General features: G+C 44.5%; 1 protein-coding gene across 3 annotated transcripts in view; it reads right to left on the bottom strand.

Annotated features, from left to right (window-relative positions):
• TLR3 (toll like receptor 3) overlaps positions 1-17,863 on the bottom strand; it is a 65,411-nt gene extending 47,548 nt beyond the window's left edge. Inside the window, exon 1 of one of the 3 annotated variants that reach the window (XM_077477348.1) lies at positions 17,595-17,863. In XM_077477348.1, coding sequence (XP_077333474.1) covers positions 17,595-17,689 — 95 coding nt within the window. In that variant the 5' untranslated portion in view covers positions 17,690-17,863. Of the gene's footprint in view, positions 1-171; positions 242-400; positions 537-17,594 lie in introns of those variants that run through there. The other 2 variants (XM_077477347.1, XM_077477349.1) reach the window with 2 other exon arrangements.
• Between the last annotated feature and the right edge of the window lie 9,516 nt (positions 17,864-27,379).

The following is a 27,379-nucleotide window of genomic DNA, read 5'->3' as shown; positions in this document are numbered from 1 at the left end:
TTTATATGGATAGGGCTGTGTGCCAGTTTGGGAGATATCTGCTGCACTCGGCTATCTCTTCATTCTCCTTGTCTTCTTATCACTGATCACAATACCTACAAGACAAATCCTACAGAAATGTTGTCAGCTTGTCTTCCAAGGAGACTTTACTTAGTAAAACACTGAACTCACCTCCTCCCTGTAGTGTGAGCAGACATCCCGACCAGCAGTAGCTACAGGGAGCTCCGCCCCTTCAGCACACTGCACTGGTGATCGGAGGGGGGAGTCAGATCTCACAATGCAGGAGACGGAGAGAGAGAAGAGCTTTGGAGGTTCTAAACACATACACCGCTGGCACAGGTTATGTATTTAGAAGCTGCTGTCCCCACAGTAGCAACTGTACCCCCCCCCATCCACTTACTCTGGGTCCTCAGTCCGCCCCTGGTAAGAATGAAGGAGACTGGTTCCATCGGCTAGATGTGCTGCTGTGATAAGCAGCCGACACCTGTCGCAGAAGAGCTTCATTGCCACGCCAGTCCTCACAGGATATGCGTGAAAGTACCCAAAGCAACGGTTTCCACTTTGCCCCCTAGGGACGCCAGGGCTCCTTTCAATTGCATGTGTTGTACCCCCCTGATGGGGGCCCTGCCAGGGGGGGTCACTCGCCCCCCCTTGCCCCTACCTGCGGACGCCCATGAGTGCAAGAGCCCAAAAATATTCCCCCGTACACAGTCCCACTCCTCTGTATACGCAGGGGATGTTTCAGGTCTCTATCATATAATACTACTGTGATTTAAGCGTACATGTGCAAAAATTACAAACTGGTAAAGTGCATATCTAGGTTGTAGACCAGTATGATGCATAAGTGCTGCAGTGAAAGTTGTAAGGTGCAAAGCAGTGCAAAAATGGTACAAAAATAATACCTGTTCAAATGAATCCTACGGCTACCAGTCCAAATCCTCACATAGGGTAAATTAGACCATACAGAAACCATATATCATATATAAAAATAACTGTGAACCAAACAGATACAGTAATCACATTACATTAGGTATAAGTTCAGTAATCTTTAACCGTCAAGTTGGAAAAAATTGTGAAAAAGTGAAAAAAAGGTTATATATAAAAATAGTGCTCAGTGCAGGGGCGTAACTATAGGGGGTGCAGCAGTCGCGACCATAACTGGGCCCTGTGATGCAGGGGGCCCATGAAGCCCCCTCTACATATGGCCGGCAGCAGCATAGGCAGCTAAGGGTACCAGTGCACCATGCACACGGGTGGCTGGAGGTGGAGGGTGACTAGCAGAGCTCCATGCTCGACTATCGCATTGGCTGCTCTTTAGTTGCGCATTTCCCACATGACCTGTGCCCTTGGCCGGCTCCTCAGAGTACCCCTCTCCTGCTCCATGCATTGCCGCTCAATCCGATGTCTGTTCTCCCCAGCCAGAGTCCCCCCCCCCCCGAGTCTGGCCCACACTGCACTACATACTTCTCCCGGCTAAACAAACTTTAAAGAGGAAGTAAACCCTGATGAGTTTACTTCCTCTTTCATTCCCTGCAAAGGCAAAGCATAATGGACTACTATGCATCGCATAGTAGCCCATTATGTGTCACTTACCTGACACAGGAGCCAGCGAAGTCACCGCTGTCCCCTGTAATCCGCCGCATCCATCTTCTCAGTGGGTCTCGCAGCTCCGCCGCTGTCATTCCGCGAAGCCGCAATGACGTCACTCCCGCGCATGCGCACGGGAGCCGAGACGCGCAGCATTGCACGGCATCTTCGTTATCGAGGATGCCATGCTCAGTGCGCTTGCGCGCCGCTGTCTACGGCGCATGCGCCGTAGACAGCGGTGCCCGTCTTCGGGCAAATATCTCCTAAACCGTATAGGTTTGGGAGATATTTCTTGGACCTACAGGTAAGCCTTAATCTAGGCTTACCTGTAGGTCAAAGTGGTTTGTAAGGGTATACAACCACTTTAAGCACACAGATGCAGTGCAGCCCTATGAGAGCCGGCTCCCCGGAGCACACTGCAGGCTTGTCTGCCAGCCCCCCTCCTCCCCCCGTCATATGCAGATGATGAAAGGTCTTTCTGGGAGATATGCTGATCGCCCGCCCAGCACACTGGATGGAGCCCAGACCAACATGGATGAGTGCGCGGCCTGCAGCTTGGTCATGGTGAGTGAGAGGACCCCATCCCCCACACACCATTACATACCCCCTCCATCTCCCCCTGGGGACAGGGACCCCTTCTCACGTGGGGACAGGGACCCCCACCTCCCCTGGGGACAGGGACCCCTTTTCACCTGGGGGCAGTAACTTCATCTGCCCTGGAGAAAAGGACCTCATCTCTTCTGGGGATGGAGACCCCATCCTGCCTAGGGACAGTCCCCCAATGGGGCACCTAAAAAAAAAAAAAAAAAAAAAAACTACTTATACCAGTGGTGGAACTACAGGGCTCACAAAGGTCATACCTGTGACCACGCCCTGGCGTTCCACCGCCGGACTCGGAGGGAAGGGCCCTGGCTGGGGTTCAGGGGGGCCCTTCATGATTTCTTGCATGGGGGAACTGAAGGTTCTAGTTACGCCACTGGCTCAGTGTATAAAGTTCAGCTGGTATCTTGTAATTTTCAGCAACATTCAGGACCCCAGCTCAAGAAAGAAGAAGAAGGTGACTTTCGTGATCATGTATATTTGGTGACTTCCGTGCTCCCCCTTTAGGTCCCCACTCACCAGATCCACATCCCCCTAAGGGGTTATAGGCATATAGACTCTCCACCACTGTGCGCCTTGCTCCTAACGGTTCCATCTGCCAGCTGTATACTTGACACTCTGCCGGTACTCCTTTTTTACAAACAGTGGTTTTCCTTTTATCAAAACGATGGTTTTCCTTTGATCAAAACGATCAAAATCAATGAACAGGGAAGAGCAGGAAGTGAGCCTCAGTGGTGGAGAGTCTATATGCCTATAATCCCTTAGGGGGATGTGGATCTGGTGAGTGGGGACCTAAAGGGGGAACGAGCACGGAAGTCACCAAATATACATGATCACGAAAGTCACCTTCTTCTTCTTTCTTGAGCTGGGGTCCTGAATGTTGCTGAAAATGACAAGATACGAGTTGAACTTACTTATACACTGAGCACTATTTTTATATATAACCTTTTTTTCACTTTTTCACAATTTTTTCAAACTTGACGGTTGAAGATTACTGAAGTTATACCTAATGCAATGTGATTATCTGTTTGGTTCACAGTTATTTTTATATATGATATATGGTTTCTGTACGGTCTAATTTACCCTATGTGAGGATTTGGACTGGTAGCCATAGGGTTCATTTGAACAGGTATTATTTTTATATAATTTTTGCACTGCTTTGCACCTTACAACTTTCACTGCAGTACTTATGCATCATACTGGTCTACAACCTAGATATGCACTTTACTAGTTTGTAATTTTTGCACATGTACGCTTAAATCACGGTAGTATTATATGATAGAGACCTGAAACATATCCTGCGTATACAGAGGAGTGGGACTGTGTACGGGGGAATATTTTTGGGCTCTTGCACTGTGTACGGGGGAATATTTTTGGGGTCTTAATCTAGAGGGAGGCACGCTGTGCACAAATATAGGTCCATCTTATTATCTACCCTTTATCTACCTATTTTTTTCTTTTACCCTTTGTCTCATTCGCTATAGCCTTTTGGTCTCTTTTTTCTTTTTCCTACCCCCTGAGGGCCATTATCTTACTGTATCCTATTGATATTATTAGTGTATACATATGGCTGGCATGGGGTTGTACACTCTTTGATATCATCCATTCCTTACAAGTATTTGATAAATATTTTGGGCCACATGATAGAGGTAATTAAAATCCAGTAGAGGTTAAAGTAATCCAACAGAGGTAGCGCCAATAGCCCAAACCATTACTCTAAATACTACAAGCCACAGACTTCTAACAAAGTCTGAGGAATTGAAGGGCGGCAGCAACCTTAACGTTCGTTTCCCCTCTTTCCTAAGCGCGGCTATCTGTAAACACATCTTCTATACTTTACATACAGTATATAGCTCCAAAATGCATAAAAAATCCTATTCAATATTTTTTTTTCCATTAAAGGTATTTAACCGCTTCCCGACTGCCTCACGCCGATCTACGTTGGCAGAAGGGCACGTACAGGCAGAATCACGTACCTGTACATTGCCCTTTAAGAGCCGGTGGGGGCGTGCTTTCGCGAAGCTCTGTGAGTCCGATCGTGGGTCCCACAGACTCGATCGCTGGAGAGGAAGAACAGGGAGATGCTAAAGTAAACAAGCATCTCCCTGTTCTGCCTAGCAACAGTGACATTGGTCTCTGCTCCCTGTGATTGGAGCAGTGATCAGTGATCTGTAAAACACAACCACGCCCTCCACAGTTAGCAACACGCCCCTAGGACACATTTAACCCCATACACTGCCACCTAGTGGTTAACCCCTTCACTGCCAGTGTCCTTTACACAGGAATCAGTGCATTTGTATAGCACTGATTGCTGTATAAATGACAATGGTCCCAAAAATGTGTCACAAATGTCCGATGCGTCTGCCATAATGGTAAAAATTGCAGATCGCCGCCATTTATAAAAATATTAATAAAAATGCCATAAAACTATCCCCTATTTTGCAAACGCTATAACTTTTGCGCAAACGAAACAATAATCGCTTATTGCGATTTTTTTAACCAAAAATATGTAGAAGAATACGAATAGGCCTAAACTGAGGAATTATTTTTTTTTTTATATGTTTTTGGGGGATATTTATTATAGCAAAAAGTAAAGAATAATAATTTTTTTTCAAAATTGATGCTCTTTTTTTGTTTATAGCGCAAAAAATAAAAACTGCAGGGGTGATCAAATACCACCAAAAGAAAGCTCTATTTGTGGGGAAAAAAGGACGGCAATTTTGTTTGGGAGCCATGTGGCATGACCGTGCAATTGTCACTTAAAGCGTCACAGAGCCGAATTGCAAAAAGTGCTCTGGTCAGGAAGGGGGTAAATTCTTCCGGGGCTGAAGTGGTTAAAATGACCACTATCAACTGAAATTGCTGCTTATCTGCTTGCTTAATGGCTCTTATCCTTTCTATATGCAGTGTCTGTATGTCTTGTGATGCTGAGACTAGTATAGAAGTACAGAACATATAGTATTATACACTGTATATATGGCTGGTGGGGACAAAAAACTATATACAGAGCTAGGGTTAAGGGTTGTTGCATTATATATTCATGCTCATGGGGAATTAAACTAAATAAATGTACTATATATATAGTTGAAGGTAAAGAATTCAGTATTTATTGACTGATGTTGGAGAAAATTGTGCATATAAATGCTAGATAGAAGTGTATGTAAGGCTGTGACATGTATATATACTGCACAGACCTGCACATTCCTGCAAAGCCACTAGACAATTTTGAAATATTATTCTCCAAGGCCCCATGCACATGGATGTATGAGACTACATGTAATGTAAAATTAGGTATATTTCTGCACCCAGGAAGCCCAGATGCTGCGTACAGGCACCTATAGACTGAATGAATGGCAGGGCATGGCTGTAAGCAGTTACTGCATATGCCGGTATTCGCAAACACTTGATTACAGTGGAGGCTGGTGCTCAAAATTTTTTGGGGAGCGCAAACAAACTGAAACATTCTGAATAAAAACCCCCCATCAATTGCAGCCTCAATGTGCCCATCAAATGCTGCCACTGTGCCATCAAACACAGCCACTGTGCCCATCAAACGCAGCCACTGTGCGATCAAATGCAGCCACTGTGCGATCAAATGCAGCCACTGTGCCATCAATTGCAGCCACTGTGCCATCAAAAGCAGCCACTGTGCCCATCAAACACAGCCACTGTGCCCATCAAACGCTGTCTCTGTGCCATCAAACGCAGCCACTGTGCCATCAAACGCAGCCACTGTGCCCTCAAACGCAGCCACTGCGCAATCAAACACAGACGCTGTGCCCATCAAACGCTGCCACTGTGCCATCAAAAACTGCTACTGTGCCATCAAAATCTGCCACTGTGCCCATCAAATGCCGCCACTGTGACCCTCCCGCCCCCTCGCTGTCTGCCCCGGCATTTACCCTGTCTTGTGGGACAGCGGGTGATGGTGGCAAGCAGTGTCCTCCATGTGTCCCCTCCTATCCTCTCCTCCTGTCTTCTCCTCCTGATAGGCATCCAATCACAGCGCCTGTCGTTTCAGCCAATCAGGTGAAGGGTAACGGACCCGAGCACCTGATTGACAGAGAGGTGGTTCAGTGTTAGGAAAGCGAATATTCATTCGCTGCTGTAACACACCTGGGTGAACAGGTCACTTTTTTTTTTGCCTATGGCTGTAATCAGGTGCTTTAATAACACCCTCACCACTGTAATTCAGTATAAAAGGGGCCGGGCACCTGAATAGGGGGTGGTAGTGGTGGCCATGGATAGATTCATGCTATGCTATGCAGGAATCTATCTATTGGTCATAGAGGGGGTGGCTGGAGAGAGGGGGCAGCGCTCGTGCGCCCTTATGGATGCACTGCCACTCCTTGAGTAGAGTGTATGGTCATATTACCTGAATGCAGGTGAATACCAGCATTTACCTGCATACAGCTGCAAACTGCCATTTAGGTCTATGGATGGTTGTATGCAGCACCTGGGCTTCCCAAGTGTGAAAATATGGTTGATTTTACATTATATTTGGCCTCTAAACCCGTCTGCATAAGACCTTAATGTCTTGTTTTAGTTTAGGGTTTATTCTAATTAGTGCCTGTGTGTCAGGGTATGACAGTTCATATTTAAATGAGGTCTACTAATAGCATTCCTCATCTAGGATTACAGTATTGCAACCTATTTTCATTATCACATGATCATTTTCTCATCAAAAACCTTCAATTAATATTCCAAAATATCACATAGATGTGCAATCATTTTTCAACAAGCAAATGTTGCTTAAAATGTCATTAAACCACCATCATTAAAAACTATCAATAAATGCTGTATTACATGCTGTTCATACTCACTATGGTATTCATTTTCTGTGTTTTGCAAAAAAACCTGATTAATCCTGCTGTTCTTTATCTCCCTCTTCTGTCCATGTCCCCATAGCAGTTGGGGATTTTGCAGAGCAATTTTGGCAGCTAGTGCACATGCTCAGTTTTCGTTTTCAGTGAGTTTCTATGCTGAGCATTTCCTCCCTATCACATCTGAGCAGCCCATATGACTATAGATTCACACATGTGGGAGTATACACAGTGGTAAATGACATTCCACTCCCTCCCTCCTCCTCCATGCCCACTAACCAGCTAAACACAATGGGGGAGGAATATAACATCTTGATTTATTGTGGCTTCCTTAGTGATTAGTTGTTTCAACTGTTTGAAAATAGTAACATCCAGGTAATTAACATGATCTATACTGTACTGATAATCTAATTGGATGTTATTAGAATTGGAATTTAAAAAGCACAAAAAAATCCTTTACTGACTGCTCCTCCGTGCCTGCCCAGACTAGGTAGGAACAGGTTATCAATGTACCTCTTAAAAAACAGGAGCTCAGTCCTCCTTTAGGCATAGATAAATTTATCCTCCCACTCACTCATGAAGAGGTTGGCTAGACTGGGTGCAAATTTTGCACCCATCGCAACCCCCCTCTGCATCAGGTCTGGGCTCAGCCCTTCTTTCTCTGAGCTGGCCGCTCAGCTGTCGGCTGATTGCCAGCTCCCATCTCTCTCCACAGTTACTCAGCTGTTGATGATCCTGCTCGTCAGTCCTGCCTACTTAAGCTGTCCAGTCCAGAGGAGCTCTGCCTTTTCCTTGGTCACATCACAAGAAACTATTTCCTGTGTTCCTGTTTAAAGACTGGCTTTGCTGACATCCCTTCTGGCTCCAGATCCTGCTTGCTGTTCCACTACTTTGATCCCTGATTTCTGGCTTGACTATGTTTTGCATTTTTACTTGTATTATTAAACAAGTGTGATTTAACTGTACTTCTGTCTCAGTCTGATTTCATGGTTTCTGTCAGTAGGCAAATGCCATAAATTCAGAAGATACAGTCAATCCACTGAGTCTCATGGCTCACCTGGAATTTCTCACTGTGACTGCTCCGGTACAACCCGAGTTGCAGGCCGTTCCTGCTGCGCCAGTCTCTGTGCAGGCATCCGTCTCAAGTATTACCTCTATAAGAGGTATGTCTGGTTTCTCCCCGCTTCCCCAGCGATTTAGGGGCGATTCACTTCAATGCAGAGGGTTTCTAAGCCAGGTTGCGATATACTTTGAGATGCTGCCCCAGGTGTTTCCTATGGACAGAAGCAAAGTAGATTTCATGATATCTTTGCTTTCTGAGAGAACCTTGGCCTGGGCAAACCCTGTATGGGAGACACAAAAAAAACTGCTGTCTTGAGTTACCCTCAGTTTGTGGCCTCCTTTAAAAAATGCCTTATGTCCATCAAACAGAGTACAAGAACTGTTGCCGACTACGCCATTGAATTCCGTACTCTGGCAGATGAGGTTGCTTGGAACAATGAGGCTCTCGTGGCTGCTTTTTCTCTCAGATTCCATCAAGAATGAGATAGCAGCCCGAGATATACCCACTGAGCTGGAGAAGTTGATCATGTTTGCCATCCTCATTGACTCCAGACTCAGAGAAACACTCTTTTAAGGAGCTCTTGCGGAATCTTCCTGTATGCTTGCCTCTGCGCTTTGCAGTCCCACTCATGCCTCCATCACCTCCCATGCCTCCTGCTACCGAGTCGGTCAGTGAAGATGAACCCATGCACTTGGGCTTCATGCCTTTCTCTGTGGATGAGAGAGCCTTTAGGAGGAGGGAGAGATTGTGCCTTTATTGTGGCCAAGCAGGTCACTTTTTGAAGTCTTGTCCTACCCATTCAGGGAACGCCCGAACCTTGAGGTCCTGTCATGGACAGACGTTAGGTGGCATTGTAATCCATCGAGATACAGGCTCTAATCAACTCTGGGGCTGCAGGCCTGTTCATTGATGCTGCCTTTGAATCAAAGTACTTGATTCCACTGCAGTTGAGCTTTTTGGATTTCATGTGTTTTTTTGAATAAAAGGCTTTTTTAGAGTGCGGTTGTCCAGAACTACTTTCCATTCATTGCTATATGCATTGCCAGCACCTGTGGCTTCTTCAGCTGGCTGGAGAGTTTTGTTATCAAACTATCCTCCTTGAGCGGCGACATCCCCTTCCCTACCTTGATTCCTGGACTTTGCAAACACATAGTCTACCAGCTCGGAGGCATATCACTGTTTTTGAAATTTCTCCATACAGCATTTTCAGACGTTTTAGTCGGTTCAAAAGCCAGCCTTATTATGGATAACACCATTATATCCACGCTGTCTACAGCAGAGAGCTGTCTTGTTCTGCTGTGACATGCATTTTGGATTTTGTGTGTTTTTTTTTAAATAAAATACTTTTTTGGAGTGCGGCTGTCCAGAACTACTTTCTATTCATTGAATGTATTAATGATGCCCCCTATTTTTCCTTTCCCCCATTTGTGTTTTCATCTTATAGAATGTATACACAAAATCAATCGATGTCACAGATTATGTATTTGGTTGCTGAATATATATATGTTAATTAAGAGCTTTATACCGTGTAGATGTCTATCAATACACTAAGGGGGTTATTTACTAAAGGAAAATCCACTTGCACTTGGAAGTAAAGTTGCTGTAGATCGGGGGGGAGGGGGGGCATACAAGGAAAATAAAAAACAGCATTTTAGCTTGCACATGATTGGATGATAAAATCAGCAGAGCTTCCACTCATTTCAGATCTACCCCTTAGATTTAGAGCGACTGCACTTCCAAGTGCACTTGCAGTGCAAAGTGGATTTGCCTTTCGTAAATAACCCCTTAAGTTTCTATTGTGATATAAAGTTCATGATATATAAAAAACATTAATTATGAATTAATATGTAGAGCTTTTTACATGTATGGACATTGATCTCCATCTGGTAATTCTATGGATGAGTGGAGGCAACATTGTTTTTGACTGCTTTTTACTGCTATGATGATGTGCAGGTTCTGTAGCCACCATCCCTATGGATTACGGGAATGCCTCTTGACCCTCTGAGATCCTTTGGTTGATCGTTACTGGAGATCTGGGCAGATGCCCTGTAAGCAGTGATCATAAAGGCATATACAAAGGCGATTTTTTATTGGGAATCCAGTGAGTGCAATTCCTAAGGGAGCGGAATCACTTGGTGTGGTGATGGCTGAACTTCTAAACAGCTGATGTTTCCCATATGAACTGTCATATAAACATTCCGAATTAGCATCTCTCACCTGGATTCACACTATTACTAATTGATTAATGGTTTTTCAATGTTTTAGCACTGCTTAAGCTCGAAGGACTATTCTTTAGAACTTTTTTGCTTACTTCTTATAATAGTTCATTGATATTAATCATTTATTTTTACACTGTATCCCAAAGGCTGTTTTTTTTTTAACCAGTAAACAGTAGCAGAGGACTAGAAGCTCCTCCTGCTATTGCTTCCCTACAGACAGGCTGGGAAAGAGCTGGGTCATGTGACAGCTGTATATCAATTCGTAAAAAAATGTACTTAGCTTTTTTTAAATTAAAATAATTACAGACTCACTGCTGCAGGTATAAAATTTATGTATCTAGAGGTTCCTGCACATCACCCGAAGCACCTTCAAAATTCCTGCAGTTGCTTAAACGTAGAAATCATCTGGCAGGCAAAGGTCTGACAATTTCCAGTAGTCTTGGAGCTGGCCACCAAGTCTTGCCAACTCACATTCCTTTTGGGGTTTTGGGTGGTCTATGTTCTATTGTTACCACCTTTCTTTTCTCAAGCCTTCCTTCCTTCGCATGGGGGGGGGGGGGGGGGGGTGAGAATTTTGATGCAATTAGTGATGGTATAACCACCATCTAATTGTTCTAAAATGTGATTGCTGACAATTTGTTATCTCATTTAGATTGCACAAATATATAAAATCTGTATCGGTGGCTTCTGACGAAGAAGATAATGTCCAAGAAACGCGTTGAGCTGTAAAGTCTATTATTCTGTACTTTATTATGATGTACCTTTGTTGTGCAATAAGAACATATACTGGTGTTTTTTTTAACAAATATTAGCAAGAAAATTTGTTTTAAAAGTAAAATGAATGCTGTGCCTTAAAAGTCCCATGCCAGTAACATGTAATTTCGATAATAAAAAGTGTATATACTTGAAGTGTCCCTGAAGAAGTTGTTCCAGTCAAGTAGGCATCACATAATTATCCCATCCCCATCCCAGTTCAATACCAATAATAAAGACAAAAAAACAACATTGCTGTACTTTTTCCTGACTCTGGTGTATCTGTGGAATTCGGTGTGTCTGCCTGTGCAGGTTGGGGGATCCAATTCACCAGTAGCTCCCTCAGAGGATGTACTACACATTTTCTACTCTATACTCAAATGTAAGACACATTTAAGACAACACAAAATGTTTTGACTGTAGAGAACCTTTCATTTTGTGTGAAATGTTATGTTATCTCTTGAAGTGTTATTGTTTTCTCCATACAATTTAAATTGCTCCTGTCTCAAGTGACAATTATACAATGTTGCAAGTATTGTCAGTTTGAAGCTAGCTGTATTTTAAGAAGGATATCCCATGCAGTAATATTTGTTAGTTTAATTTGTGCAGCAAAAATATCATAAATGTTAAAAATATGCTTACAGTAAATTTAGCTAATCTAGGCAGTAATATATTTAAAAAAGAAGTATAGTTTTGCGTTTTTTCTTTTATATCATACTTACTTATGTGGATGCAGCATTGATGCAACACAGATGCACCGATGCTGCATCTGTCCCCTGAGTGACCAAACACTGCTGATTGCTCAGTTCTCTCTGCCTCTCTGAGCACAGGAGCAGAGAACTGGTGACTCTCAGTCACCGGTTCTATTAGGCCCAATATAGCCTCACTGGTGCCCACCTACACCCAAGGCAGCCTCACCTGTGCCCATACTGCCTCACCTGTGCCCACCTGTGCCCAATGCAGCATGACCCGTGCACAATGCAGACTCCCCTGTGCAAAGGAAGAGGCGAGCCAGTGGCTGAATTACCGGGGAGGATGAGGAATGCATACTGCAGCCCTCAAATGGCTGTTGGCGAGCGTGGAGCTGCCTGAGAGTGGGGGGGCGAGCAGGGTCCAGGGGAAGTGGGGCGAGGAAGAGGCAAGCTAGCCATACGAGCAGAGAGCTATAATAGCTTTCATTTGAATTTCCTGTGTTTCTGGGGCTCAACATCACATAGCCCCCACCTCTTGGCCCGGCGCCTTTGATGACACGCATTGGACCGGTGTTCTGTCTATCAAAGGCGCCGGGCCAAGAGGTGGGGCTATGTGACGTTGAGCCCCGTTAACACAGGAAATTCGAATAAAAGCTATTACAGCAGACCATCTCGCTCCCTGCTCGTAGACAGCTTGCCTCTTCCTCTTCTCACTTCCCCTGGCTAGGGGACCCTGCAGGTGGTGCTCACCCCCCGCAGTATGCATTCCTCATCCTCCCCATGGGCCCCACTGTGGCCACGTGGGTCGCTATGGGGGCAGTTCCACCACTGCAGACCACATTCCTGTGCAATTCAGGTGTGAACCAGCCATTAGGGTGCATTCACACCTGCAAAAGCAGCCTACTGGCGATTATATGAGAGAACCCCAGCGGGGTTCCCATGCTTAGCGGCGAGTAGGCAGCCCCATTCAAAGCAATGAGAAGCTGCCAGCTCTTGCAGCTAATCACGACCCACTTGCATGTGCAGTAATTTCAAAATTGTCGGTGTTTTTTCATTTATATAACAAAAAATAAACTCAGTGGTGATCAAATACCCCCAAAAGAAAGATCTATTTGTGTGGAAAAAATGAATCAATTTCATTTGGGTACGGTGTTGTATGACTCCAAAGGCTCTATCTTATCAGGAGATGGATTGGGGACAGTGGAAGATGGGGAGGATCCGAGAAGGCAGGATCAAACTGCTTTTTTTTTTTTTACACAATGCGGAGGGTTAACCCCTTGGGTTTCACAGTGAGTATAACAAGTATGCTTTACTGCATATACAGACTGATTTTACTGTTGTGGTTTTAGTAACACTTTAAGTGGTTAAAGCTGAATTTCAAGTATGTTTTTGAACCATGTATATTGCATATTCCATACCTGGCTGTTTCTTGTAGAAGTGGGGAATCACTGTAGTAGTAGCTGTTACTACAGTGATCCTTGCTGTCTTCTGGGTTCTGTAACAAGTGGCTACTGTGCTGCATAGTAAACACAGGGGTTAGTCACTCACCATGGACACTATTCAGAGAACACCTTGTATATTTTTCAATGCTGCTCCTAGTCCCTCCCTCCTATGAGTGCCCCCCCCCCCCAGCCAGCAGCTTGCTACAGGGGTCACCCAAGCCGAGTCAGAGCTCCGTGTATCCACGTAGACATAGAGCCCTGGCCTGGCCCCGCCCCCTCTCTCCAGTGATTGGCTGATTGACTTTGATTGACAACTGTAGGAGCCACTGCTTTACTTCAGCCAATCAGGAGGAATATACTGATGGCTGAGGAGATCGTGGACATCACTGGAGATAGAAGGAGCTCAGGAAGGACTATACAACTAGATAGAAGGAGTATACAACTCGTTTAAGATAAAAAATCTTTTGTGTGTAGCAGCCAGCCCAGCAGCCCCTAATTACTTACCTGAGCCCCATCTCGCTCCAAATGTCTAAGTCATGCTGGACACTCCTCCTGATTGGCTGGGACACAGCAGCGGCAACATTGGCTCTTGCAGCTGTCAATCACAATCAGTCAGCCAATCAGGGGGCGGGGCTCCGTGTCTGAATGGACAGACAGAGCTGTGACACGGCTTGGGTCCCCCATAGGAAGCTGCTGGCTATAGGGGCATTCAATAGGAGGGAGGGGCCAGGAACAGCAAAGAGGGACCCGAGGAGAGGAGGATCCGGCCGCTCTGTGCAAAACCAACTGCACAGAGAAGGTAATTAAAAAATAAGCCTTTACAATCACTTTAATTAAGAAACATACAAGTTGTTTTCTGAAAGGCACCTATGCCAAGCGAATGGCCCACTATGTGCACTTTGCAGCAAGGCAGCCATTTGGCATTGACAAAGAGGATCACTAACCATTACACTCACCCACCTGACATACACTGACCATTACACTCACCTACCTGACATACATTGACCCACACTGACCATTACACACACCTACTTGACCTACACTGACTATTACACTCACCTACCTGACATACACTGACCCACGCTACCCATTACACTCCCCTACCTGACCTTCACTGACCATTACACTAACCTACTTGACATACACTGACCCACACTGACCATTACACTCCCCTAACTGACCTACACTGACCATTACACTAACCTACTTGACATACACTGACCCACACTGACCATTACACTCACCTACCTAACCTACACTGATCATTACACTTACCTACCTGACATACACTAGCCATTACACTCACCTACCTGACATACAATGACCTACCTGACATACAATGACCTACCTGACATACACTGACCTCCCTGACCCATACTGATCTACCTGACATACACTGATCCCCACTGACATGATACATTGACCTACCTGACCGCCAGACTTCAGGTGACGTGACCTCCTCCTGCAGCTCAGCCGCAGTGTGCGGCGCGCCCATAGAGTAGACAGCAGGCACTCCAGGGGATCTTCTCAAAGTGGCACGGCTGCCGCATTGTAATTCCTGCCTTCTGGAGCCTGCAGTGCCTATGATGGATGTCACATATCCCGCGGTCCCCGCATTGGACCAGTGGGACGTCCATCATAGGTGCTGAAGGCTCCAGAAGGCGTGACCTGCTATGTCATTTGGCCATGCTCGGGTCAGATCAGTCCCCACTCGGCGATGGCTCTCAGGCTCGGGGCTAATAACAAACCTGTGCATGCCCAAGACCAGGGGCTTTTTGGGGACCCATTCGGGGGGCTCCAGCCACCATCAGCACTGCCCTATGGACGCCACTGTTCTTGTAACAGCTGTTTAGTTTGCGCACACTTGTGCTTTTGAGGACAAATAGCTATGAAATTTATTATTCAGAAATACAACCCTATGTGTATTTCTTTTCTGTGGTTATTATTATTCAGTTCCAGATTATTTCTTTCAAAAAATTTGGTCATATACAGCAGTTAGGTATAAAAAAAATGATGCCACGTCCTTTTATTTAAATCTGAAGTTTAGTCACTTTTTCATTACTTTTAAATCAACACCAGGGAGGGTGGTTACATGAATGATAACAATCCCATGTGCCGTGCTCCTTGAAATCTGCAGTCCTCTGCCCCTCAAATACCTCCAGTGTTGTGATCTTCCTGTGCTGAGTGGGTGAATATGATCAGCACCACCTGTGATGGGCACTTGTCAAAAGTGCTGACCCTGCTCCATTCATAGAAGCTGTACCATCAATTCCCACAATGAAAAAAATTCCCTCTATGAATAGAGGATGGGTGATTGAAAAGTCTGCCTTCTCCATGCATAGATTGATTTTCGTTTTGGAAAGTGATGGTATGGCTTCTATGATAAGAGCAGATGGGTAGAAAGGGCTTGCATCATCCGCACTTTTGACGATTGCCTGTGATAGGTGCAGCCCAGGGCCGTTTTTAAGGCAGGGCAAAAGGGGCAGCTGCCCTGGGCCCTGTCATTGTTGTGGGGCCCAAAGCAGCTGCCTCATACTTGCCAACTATCCCAGTTTAAATTCCCTCGCCCCTTGAGGTTTTAGTCTTGTGCTGTGTGCCAATATCTCAGTGTGAAGTGCTGGTAGTAATGCTGCCCAGCTCTGCCCTATTGTTCAGTACAGATGACTCACCTGCAGACCCTGTGTTTACATGTAAATTACCGGCATTCATATGTAAATTACGGTGGTCGGTGGCATTGATATGTATATCATGCCCCCCTGAAGTCATATCCACAGTAATCTCTAGCAACCAATCAACAAGCAGAAATCATGTGCTGTAACCTCTAGCAACTAACGAGTGAGCTGTAATGTGTTCTGTAGCCTCTAGCAACCAGTCAGTGAGCGGTAATGATGCACTGTAACCTCTAACATCAATTGCAATAGCTGCCTGATCTGATTCAGTAAACTGATTTTGAGTCTAGCTCTTATTTATTGTATGTCTCGGAGCAGATGGAGAGCAAAACTGCCGGGGGGAGGGGGGGGGGCACGCAAGAAAAGTTTTGCCCAGGGTCCAATCAATATTAAAAATGGCCCTGGTGCAGCCCCTTGTAATAACCTCTGCAGGAAAGGAAGATCACAGCTGTAGAGGTATGCAGTGGGCAAATTTCAAGGCACAGAGCAGACAGCAGCACACAGGACATTTGTCATTCATCTAAGTATCGTCCTTTGTGCTAACTAAAAAAAAAAAAAAAAACACTAAACGTCACCTTGAGGCTTGGTTCATACTTGTGCGATGCGGGAAACCTGCGACTTCACTGCGGGTTGCCGCATTGCACCCTACTCGCACAGCAGTTTACACTGCCATATGCAAACTGCCAGGAGGGTCAATACATTATTAATGACACCCCCATTTCAGCTCGCATATCGCACTGTGAACTGACAAGTTCGGACATGAATCAGATCACATATGAACACCCATGCGATCCGATTCTGATGTGGACCAAAAAAAGGGTCCTGTGCGAGTTTGGCCCGAATGTGATGCAATATCAGCCATACAATCCGTATAGCTGAAATTGCATTGCACGGATATCTCATGTGATTTGCACTGCAGGGCGGTGCGAATCACATGTGAGTGCGCTAGTGTGAACCGGCACTTAAGCCTAGCTTCACATTTGTGGTCACATATCTGGTGCTATCGCATGCGATGTCTGTGCAATGCGAGTTTAGCCATACAGTTGTATGGCTAAACTCGCATTTGATTTGCACAAAAAAGGTTCCCTGCACTGGAATCGGATTGCTTGTGTTCTCACCTATGCGATCCGATTCCTGTGCGAGTTGACAGCTCACGATCTAAGAACCAATCTGGGGCTGTCATTAACAATGTATTAACACACACAGAAGCTCGCAGAGGGCAGTGTGAACCGTCTGCGGGAGAGATGCGATGTGGGAACCGGTGCTGTAACCGCACTGGTGAACCTAGGCTAAAACTTTCTACAAAATAATTGTTCACACTAACTGCAAGCTGTAGATTTCATACATTTTAACGTGAGAAGGATTTCATGGGTCCCTCCAGGGTAAAAAGTTTGAGAACAGCTGCTCTAAGCAGTTTACAACGTGCTTTCTCTAACAGCGTGACTAATGCAAAATATTAGAACACTCCAAACTTATCCAACTCATACAACACTTTCAAATACCTAGCAGACCTAGCAGTTTTTACAGACAAGGTCATGTTTATTTCATCATCTATACCAGTGCTGTGTGGACTTCCAATAGATAAAGTCAGTGAACTGCACTTGTCAAATCTGTGCAAACAAGAATAGCAAGTGGCTAGTTCATAGACTTCAAAGTACGTGTCGTTTACAACATACTGTAAAAAAAAAAAAAAAAAAAAAGCCTCAAGCTACGATAAACTGTTCAGATGGTAAAATGCAGACTTACGGACAGGTCCTGGTACCTAGATGTTGGAGCGCGGTATTATTAAAGCAATCTTCATGAATAAAGCGTGCAAATGAAAAAAAAAATAGAAATAACATAAAGAGCCGAGTGTGTAGAGAATAGTGTAGGTGGAGCTGCAAAATGGTTTAATGTCTTCTCTGCTGACTCAGACTCCAGCCCTAGTTCTTGCCCAGGGAGTGGTTATGCACATTACTGTCTCTGTACAGAGTACATTGCAGCTGCTTGGCAACTAATGGGAGTCAGATGAAAGTTGATTCCGTCTAGTAAAGGCCATCATAAAGTTCACAGAGCGCAGCTGCAAAGAAAAAAAAAAAAACACAAAAGGGTTTATTTAGTAAAATACTACAAAGAGCAACTGAACAATCAATCCACATACAAATTTGTAATATTCTTTAAAACAAACACAGCACATAATTTTGTTTCCACAATATGCCATAATATGGTTAGATTAGCCTCCAGCACCTATACCCTAAACACTGTACCCAGATTACATTTTTATATATTTATTCCCCACAATTAGAGCTTTCATTTGGTTGTATTTGTTAAAAAAACTATTAAAAAAAGACTGTTTTTTTTTAATACAAAGTTGTACATTTTGCAAACAGGTATTTTTTCTCTTTCGCTGACGTACACTGATGAGGCTACACTGATGGGCACTGAAAAGGCGACACTAATGGGCACTGATAAGGTAGCACTGGTGGGCACTATTGGGCGGCACTGATGGGCAGCACTGAAGGGCATTGATAGGTGGCACTGAAGGGCACTAATAGGTGGCACTGATGGGTGGCAGTTATGGGCACTGATCAGCACTGGTAGGTGACACTGATAGGCAGAACTGCTAGGTGGCACTGATTGGCACCACTGATGGGCATTGATAGGTGGCACTCGTGGGCATTGATAGGTGGCGCTGATTGCTGGCACTTATCTACTGGTGGGCACTGATTTGTGGCACTGTGGGCACTGATTCATGGCACTGGCAGGTGGAACTGGCAGGTGGTACTGGTGGGCATATATGAGGCGGCTTCGCCTCTCCCTCTTTGGGACTGATGTCCCTTCAACAGAAGCCGGTGATTGGCTTTTTTTTTCTCCTCACACTGTTAGCATGAGAAGAAAAAACCTGATTACCGATCTTCTGTTTACATCACATGATCAGCTGTCATTGGCTGACAGCTGATCACGTGGTAAGGGGCCAGGATCGACCCCTTTACACCAATATGTGATCACCCGAGTCTCATTGACTCAGGCGATCCCAGCGTGCGCTGCGCATGCCCTTCAGGGAGTGACGAGCGCGCAAAGGGGAGGATGTCTATTGACGGCCTCCCGGCAAAGCAGATCCACGCTGTAGCCATCATTCGGCTATAGCGTGGATCTGAATGGGGTTAAAGGCAGGATAAATTCTCTGGCAAGGCCTCATTCACATTAGCAATGACATATGTAGTGCACCCACTAAGGAACCACAAGTAACTGGGACCCCACCCTGCACAGCATGGCACACCAAATTTCTACAGCCACTCCAAAGTCAGAGAACAGTCTGCAACTTAGATTTTTTTATTTTTATTTTTATTTTTTATTGAGGGATATAACTTGGATAGGGATGGGAGATTATGGGATGCCCACTTGACTTCAAAACAAACTTCACAAATACTCCTATATCCAGTCTCAATATAAAACTCCTCTTCTTCCTCCAGCACACACTTGCTTGCAGAACCCAGATACAGCATGTCACCCTGTTGTAATTCTGTAGCAAAAGCCCATTACAGGCAGGGACTTGCAGCCCCTATAGTTGAAGAACAGAGTGGGTGACACAGCTCATACTTTCCCAGCACTTCCTCTCTGTGGTCACTGATCCCAGCACCAAATATTCAGGCAGTGCCAACCTGCCTTGCATCATCTGCCCTTTTAACTAGCCTCCCCAGACTAACTCTCCACAGTCTTGCAGACTGACACTCACCAGCCCACCCAGCTGACTCTCAGGAGATCTCCCAGATGTGCTGACCTGCTCCTGCTGTCCTCTCACTTGCTCCCATGCCTTGAGGAAGGGTTTCCTACTTGTGTTGTGGGGGAATATTCCAGCACCCGAGCCCCAGACCCGATCTCACCCCCCCCTCCCCAGACTAGGGGCCACCAACAGCCTCCTCAGTACTCCATCTTACACCCAACTGCCCCTGCTGGCATGACTCACGTCTATTTATGAGGAGGCCTGCCCCCTGCCAGCCCTGTACTAGTGATTGGCTCAGGTCCTCGTAAATATTCATAACAACCCCTTCTCCAATGTTCCAGAGAACAGTGGGAGGCACCAAAAGAGCTGTCAGGTTGAGTCATCTAGCCCCTGAGTCACTAATCCCTGACCCAGATTTACAACCCAGGCCTGGATCTCAGACAAGCTAATTTACCTATACTAACAACTAACACAATTGCACAGCACAGTTGAGGGTGCTATACATAAAACAACTGTACTGAATGGAATGCAAAAGTGGGCATAACTTTTTTATATTTCTTACATGTCTTACAGGTCATTTCAATTTCACATGTTGGTAGAGTAACCCTTCCTCTATCCAACATATATTCAACATAGTCTCCATCACAAATGATTCATTTGTACCATCATTGAACCCAACTGTCAAATCCTCTTTAAAACATTTCCTTCAGGTGTTTATCATTGCGTCCATTTCTTCGCAGCCACTTACACATTGTGTCATCGAATTGTTGTCCCTGAAGAATGTTCTTCATTCAACTAAACAAGTGAAAGTTGGAGGGTGCTAAATATAGGCTGTATGATGGATAGGGGACCAGTGACCAGCTGAATTTGTCGATTACAAGAATTTTTGCTAAAGATATGTGTGGTCACACATTGTCATGGTGAATGAGGATCATTTTAAGATTCTTGTTCGGTCTCTTCTTCCTAATAGCTTCTCCAAGTTTCTTAACCACTTCAATACCAAGCACTTTCACCCCCAATTTTCAGCTTTCAATGCTGTCACACTTTAAATGCCAACTGAGTGGTCATGCAACACTGTACTATTTTTATCATTTTATTTGAGACAGATAGAGCTTTCTTTTGGTAGTATTTAATCACCACTGGGTTTTTTACTTTTAGCTAAACAAATGGAAAAAAAATAAAAAATTTGAAAAAAACTCCCTTTTCTTCATTTCTGTTTTGCAAATAAGTCATTTTTCTTCTTCGCTGATGTGTGCTGACTAGGCTGCACTGATGGGCACTGGTAGGCTGCATTGATGGGCACTGATGAGGATGCATTGATGGGCACTGATGAGACTGCACTGATGAGACTGCACTAATGAGCACTGATGAGGCTGCACTATTAAGCACTGATGAGGCTGCACTAATAAGCACTGGTGAAGCGCTACTGATAGGCTGCACCAATGGGCACATGATGAGGCTGCACTAAAAATGCAGCACTGGTGGGCACTGATAGACTGCACTGATGGACACTGATAAGTTGCACTGATGGGGTTGCACTGATAATCAGGGCACTGATTATCAGTGTAAATGTCCCTTGTAACTGAAAAGCCAGTTATCAGCTTTCCTTTCCTCAGTTCTGAGGAAAGGAAATGCAGATAACCGGAATTTGTTTACATGTGATCGGCTGTGATTGGACACAGCTGATCACATGGTAAAAAGCCTAGCAGCATAATGCGAAGAACGTCATATGATGTCCAGTGAGAACGGTAAAGTCACTGCCCAGCCATCATTCTGATATAGGCCGGGTGGGAAGGTGTTAAATGTATCAATCTACCACTCACTGGTGACAGTACAACCATGCTCCAGAGAATCAAGGAGAACGACGCCCTTGTTATCTCCAAAAAAAGTCACCATGACTTTCTGGGCTGGTCCCTGGCTGTTGAAATTCTAAGGGCCTTGAGGAAGGGGTGTGATGCCATTCCATGGATTCATTCTTAATTTCTGGATCATGAAGATACACTCATATTTCATCCCCTGTTATCAGATTAGCAAAAAATGTGTCTTCATTGACTTAAAGTACGGTACTTCCAGCAGATCAGAGCAGGCTTTCCTCCTTTTGTCCTTCAAATCTGGTGTCAATTGCTGAGGTACCCACTTAACAAACTTTTTCTGATACCCCAAGTCTTCCATCATCTTCTATGTGGCATTGCGACCACAGTCCAGTTGTGCAAGACGAAGAAGAAGTGTTACTATAGAGGAAGAAATAGTATACAAACGTGAAATTTGAATGACCTATGTAGGTAAAAAAAAAAATGCATGCCCAGTTTTTCATTACTTTCAGTAAAGCTCTTAGACATGCATTTATAGGACAGTTATGAATGCATGTAATGGTTTTAAATAGCATAATTCATACTGTGTGCTTACCTGTGCTTATGTGCATTCAGTTTAGCTGTGTATAGAAAAAAACTGAATTCTGTGCATCCAGGGGCAGATTAGATAAGGCTAAAACGCATGTAAATGCAAGTACATTTAAGTGCTGGAGAACTTAATTTGGAAAGCATAAAGCTTGTTTATACAGTACACCCCAGATAATTTCTCTTGTACTTAAGGCCTCATACAAATGGGTGCAATATGGGAATATGATGCCTTTTTTCTGCAACCAAGAAGCTCAGGTGTTGCATACAGTTGCCCAAAGATATGAAAGAATGTGTGTGGCTGTATACAGATATACACCGGTATTCTTGTATACAGGGCCTGTTCTGTCTCAAGGACATATAGCTAAACCTGCTTGTCCCAATAACTTCAGATACCATATTTCTTGGATCTCAGTTTTATTAGAATAAGCCAGGTGAAACTACAAAATAACAGAAATAGACCTCAATAAGTACAATATTGCATACAATACAGCATTCATTGCAGAAACAACGATATACAATACAATATGTGATAGTAAAAACATACTTTTTAAGTTCTCTAAGAGGTGATGGGGGTAGATTGAGAAATACATGAGTTGCTTCTCAAAAAATGGTGGATTCAACACAGAATTCCCTGCGTACTAACAACTTCCTTAACTACAGATACAGTGAGTTAAATAAACAGAATAACTACAGTAATACCAAAAAGGAACGCTAGATGGAGCCTGCACACCACTTATGATTGTCTTATGTAAATTACACACTTTACATGTAAATTTAACAACACAGGTACAGATAATATGCATAGACATCTGGTGGACAGAACAGGGCCGTCTGGACAGGTGCTTGGGCACACAGGGGGGCCCGGACAGCAGGAGGATCGGTGTGGTCAGACGGGAGCCTTATTGTTCTTGTGTAAACACACACCAATTTTACTTTCAGGCCCCATTCACGCCTAACGTAGTGGGAGTGCAGGTTTTTTGGCGTGTTTTTCCTGTGACACGCATAGGGCAGCCGGTTGATTTCAGTGGGATCTCCTACATGCGGCAAAGTAGCTTATGAGAGATTTTGGCATGTTGCGGGTTGCACATATTTTACTGTGCGTTGTGCTGCATTTTCCAATTGTTTTCTCTTGTGGCAAAAGTGTGTTTGCTTCTGTGCTTGGTGTGCTGTTAACAATAAATGGCACCAAAAGCGCATCTAGTTAATTTTAGGTGTATAAAGGTGGCTATATACTATATAATTTGAACAAGACAAGGAATTGGTCACACACTAGAACTCCAAATTATCTCAATGTCATCTTTATTGTCAAAAAGGGTCAGACAGATACAGGCAATGGTAGATGTTTCACAAGCGATAGCTTCCTTGTTGTGAACAAACAAGCTATCGCTTGTGAAACGTCTACCGTTGCTTGTATCTGTCTGACCCCTTTTGACAATAAAGATGACACCGAGATAATTTGGAGTTTCAGTGTGCGACCAATTCCTTGTCTTGTTTGTTTTCCACGGTGGTGAGCTGAGGTCTGCACCTGTGACCCATCCTGCATCTGATTTTGCCTGGAGCGGTGCGCTTCTCTTTGTTCTTCACTATATAAATTTGATTGTACAATCTCTGTACAATCCCTTTTAGATTTACCAAAACTATATAATAGAAGGAGGCACCATATATCCAATCACTCTGTATCCAATCAGGCAAGCCCTTGCAGTACATAGTTGATGGTAGATCTAAAGGAGATTGTCCAATCAGATTTATAGTGTATGGTGAGCTTTACAGGACCCAGGACATAATTCTCCTGTTTCAAATTTTACAGCTCTATCAACATAAGCTGTTATCTGATCACTAGCTTCCACACACTCTGACAAACATAGTCATGCGCACAGGAAGTGCCTGGGCACACCTCAATCACCTAATGCGCATTAGCAATATTACGCTGTGTAGTAGCAGGGAGATAAGAAAGATCTCCCTCTCACCGGCTCTACCATAAGAGAAGTGCTTACGCACTTCATTCACTGTGCTTTCAGGGGGATCAATGTACCAGGGCCATATATACTGTATAGAGACACACACACACACGCATGTGTGTTTGAGTTTTGGGGTGCACAAACACATCAATGTCAAGTATCACCTACTGAGGGACAATCCAGAGCAAGGCGTTATTGACATTCAATACTGCCCCTCAGAGGAGATGACTGCTGATGCAATCACCAAGTCTTTCTTGAAGGAACATCATAGTTTAATCCAGATGAAGCTGAATATAATTTGACAAAGCAAATGCTGTTGAGAAGGGGTATTGGAAGTACAACAGCATAGTTGCTAATAAACTGACAATACTGTATGCATTATACCTATCTATTCAGCAGGTGGCACTGCAGTGTTAAAATGTGTTATTCTATTGTAATGTGGTCACAGGATGTTTTGTCTATGTTCAGTGAATGTACTTGCATGTTCCTTGTTCCTGTTTCTGTCTACATGATGTTAACCCATGATAAACATATTTTTCCATGAAAGTAAAGGTGTTCTGCTGTACACAAGAAGCTTCAATACTCTGCATAATAGTTCACACCAATGTAAGTGAACAATCTATTTCTGTGTATTTAATGAGATAGATATTCACTGATTGCACAGAAAAAGATGTGCAGCTGATAAGGGGTGATAGAGATGTGCTGGAGTAGGAGAGCAGATGACCAACTCATTATCAGCTGCATGTGTTTTTCTATGCAATCAGTAAATATCTTTCTCACTAAATACACAGCCATAGATTGTTCACTTGCATAGGTGTGCAAAACCCATTGCATTAGGTTTGCGCCCCCAAAAGCTCAAACACAAATGCCTGTGTGTATGCTAAGGAGGTCAGCTGGTAAACGCCTTCCTGTGTCATGTCCTAAGGTCCATCCAGGAAGTAATGCAGACGTTTTTCATAGAGTCTTTTGACAGGTAGGTAAGGGTTGTGAAGATAAATGGAAAGATGTTTTATTTCTGCACGTACACAGATGATATATTGGTAAGGCATATAGGGGAGCTGGCGTTTAGACAAAAAAAAAAAAGAGGTGAACCTATCCTTTAATATGCACTATACTCTTATATATATATATATATATATATATATATATATATATATATATATATATAGCCACTGAACCTTAAAATCAGTGTCTGTGTTCACCCATCAATCCACAGGACAGGGGAGGCAAGGAGCCTCCCAATTTATTCATCACTGGGGCCTCCATGTAGTAGCTGACTGACAGAAAAACTGCATTCAGTATCTTGTCTCAAAAAATATTTTTAAATGCAAAGAAATCATATGAAAAACACTTACAAGGCCTGTTGGACAAAAGTTACAGAAGTGGGTGTGTAAAATAGGAGCCAAGCAGGTGGAGAGATGTGGAGGAAGGGAGAGAGACTGCTGTCACTTGCAGCCCAGGGGGCCTCTGTCCAGGCGCACCCCCCCCCCGTGTTGATTGGTGGCAATTCAATCCAGTTTGAGCATATATAGTATAAGGAGTCAGTGGCATTTGTTGATGCACTGTCGCCCAAACCGGAGGTGAGTACCATTTTCTGTCAGGACCAGGAATTTGTGTTTTTCATTGGCGGAGAGTTTTACCATTGGGATGATATATTTTTGAACCTCTCAAGCGTTGAGAGGAGCTGCTTGGCTCCTGTTTTATGCACCCACTACTGTAACTTTTGTCCACTAACAGGGCTTGTAAGTGTTTTTCCTATGATTTCTTTGCATTTAAAAATATTTTTTGGAGACAAGATACTACATTTTGTTTTCCTGTTAGTCAGCTACTACACCGAGGCCTCAGTGGCAAATTAATTGGGGGGGTTCCTTGTCTCCCCAGCACTGTGTATTGATGGGTGAACACTGACACTGTTTTTAAGGTTATTTTTATCAGTGGCTATATATTCTCTGTGTAGTGCACTACTCCCTTGGGAGCGTCTGGGTAGTTCATTACAGTACGGCTGGTTTAACCCCTGCTTTCAGAGGGGCATGGGCCAGTTCCTTAAAGGAAAGGGTTCTATCTACTCATGCAGCACATTCTTCTGCACTAGACCAGGGGCGGGTTCATACATATACACTGGGGTCACATGTTCCCTGGGGAAGGTTGGACGAGATTCAATCCAAAAAGGCTGCAAGATGTAACCTTCAGGAACAGGGCTGGAAGGCCTGGGGGTTTGGAGACCCCAGCACTGGACAGCCACAGAACTCTGCTGGAAAGCCTGGGGGTTCAGAGACCACAGATCTGGAAGGTTTCACCATTCAAGGAGCAGGAAGTAGCTGCAAACCAACCTGAGTAGTCACACCCCCCTCTAACCTACAGCACCACCCTAACCCAAACCTCCAGGCCTGTACAGAAAGGACAGTAAGGCCCTGGTAATTTAACCTATATTTACCTACTAGCACCCACCTAAAGGTGGTAGGCGCTACATCTGTAATGTACATTAAGGTCAGTAATGACTCTTTGTATTTTGAATTTTAGCACATCTTGTATGCATAGAAAAGCACCCCTGAGGAAGAAGGTGACTTTTAAATGTGTGGGGTGCTGGATTTTTCTCACTATCTATGCAGTTGGATATGTATGATGTTGTAAATGTAACCTATATAGGTGAAATTTCATGTATGGCTGCAACATTTGCCCTACAGGGTCCTCCAATTTTAAATATTTGTATTTTAAAAAATGTTATATTTGTATACAAATTATTTGTTGTTATGTAGCCCAAAATGTCCCACACATTAAGTGTAATGGTCCATTCACACAGGGGCAACTTTGGTTCTGACTTCAAGTCGCCCCTAGTCGCCTCAAGTCGCGCTACATGAAAAAATATATGTAAGTGAATGGATCCGTCTTAATGCACACTACTGCAGTCGCTCCGACTTCAGAAAAGGTTCCTGTACTACTTCAATCCAACTTCTAGGCGAGTTGTACCCATAGAATGCAATGGAAGTCGCCTCCAAGTTGGATCTCCATCTATATTGAAGTGACTTTACAGGAAAAGTCACCTCTCTAATAATAAAAACCGGCATGGGCTCCCCTCCAGGGGCAAACCAGGCCCTTATGTCTGGTATGGATTTTAAGGGGAACCCTCCCAACGCCGAAAAAACGGCATGGGGGTCCCCCCGAAATCCATACCAGACCCCTATCCGAGCACACAGCCCGACCGGTCAGGAAAGGGGGTGTGGACGAGCGAGCGCCCCCCTCCTGAACCGTACCAGGCCGCATGCCCTCAACATGGGGGGTGGGTGCTTTGGGGAAGGGGGGCACCCTGCGCCCCCCCACCCCAAAGCACCTTGTCCCCATGTTGATGAGGACAAGGGCCTCTTCCTGACAACCCTGGCCATTGGTTGTCGGGGTCTGCGGGCAGGGGGATTATTGGAATTCAGGAGCCCCCTTTAATAAGGGGACCCCCAGATCCAGGCTCCCACCCTATGT

Source organism: Lithobates pipiens, unplaced genomic scaffold (genome assembly GCF_037356315.1).
Source record: "Lithobates pipiens isolate NorthernLeopardFrog02 unplaced genomic scaffold, aLitPip1_a1.2 Scaffold_13, whole genome shotgun sequence".
In the NCBI taxonomy this organism is placed as follows: domain Eukaryota; kingdom Metazoa; phylum Chordata; class Amphibia; order Anura; family Ranidae; genus Lithobates; species Lithobates pipiens.
The sequence above is the reverse complement of the archived record's forward strand: the minus strand, read 5'-3'. Positions and strand labels throughout refer to the sequence as shown.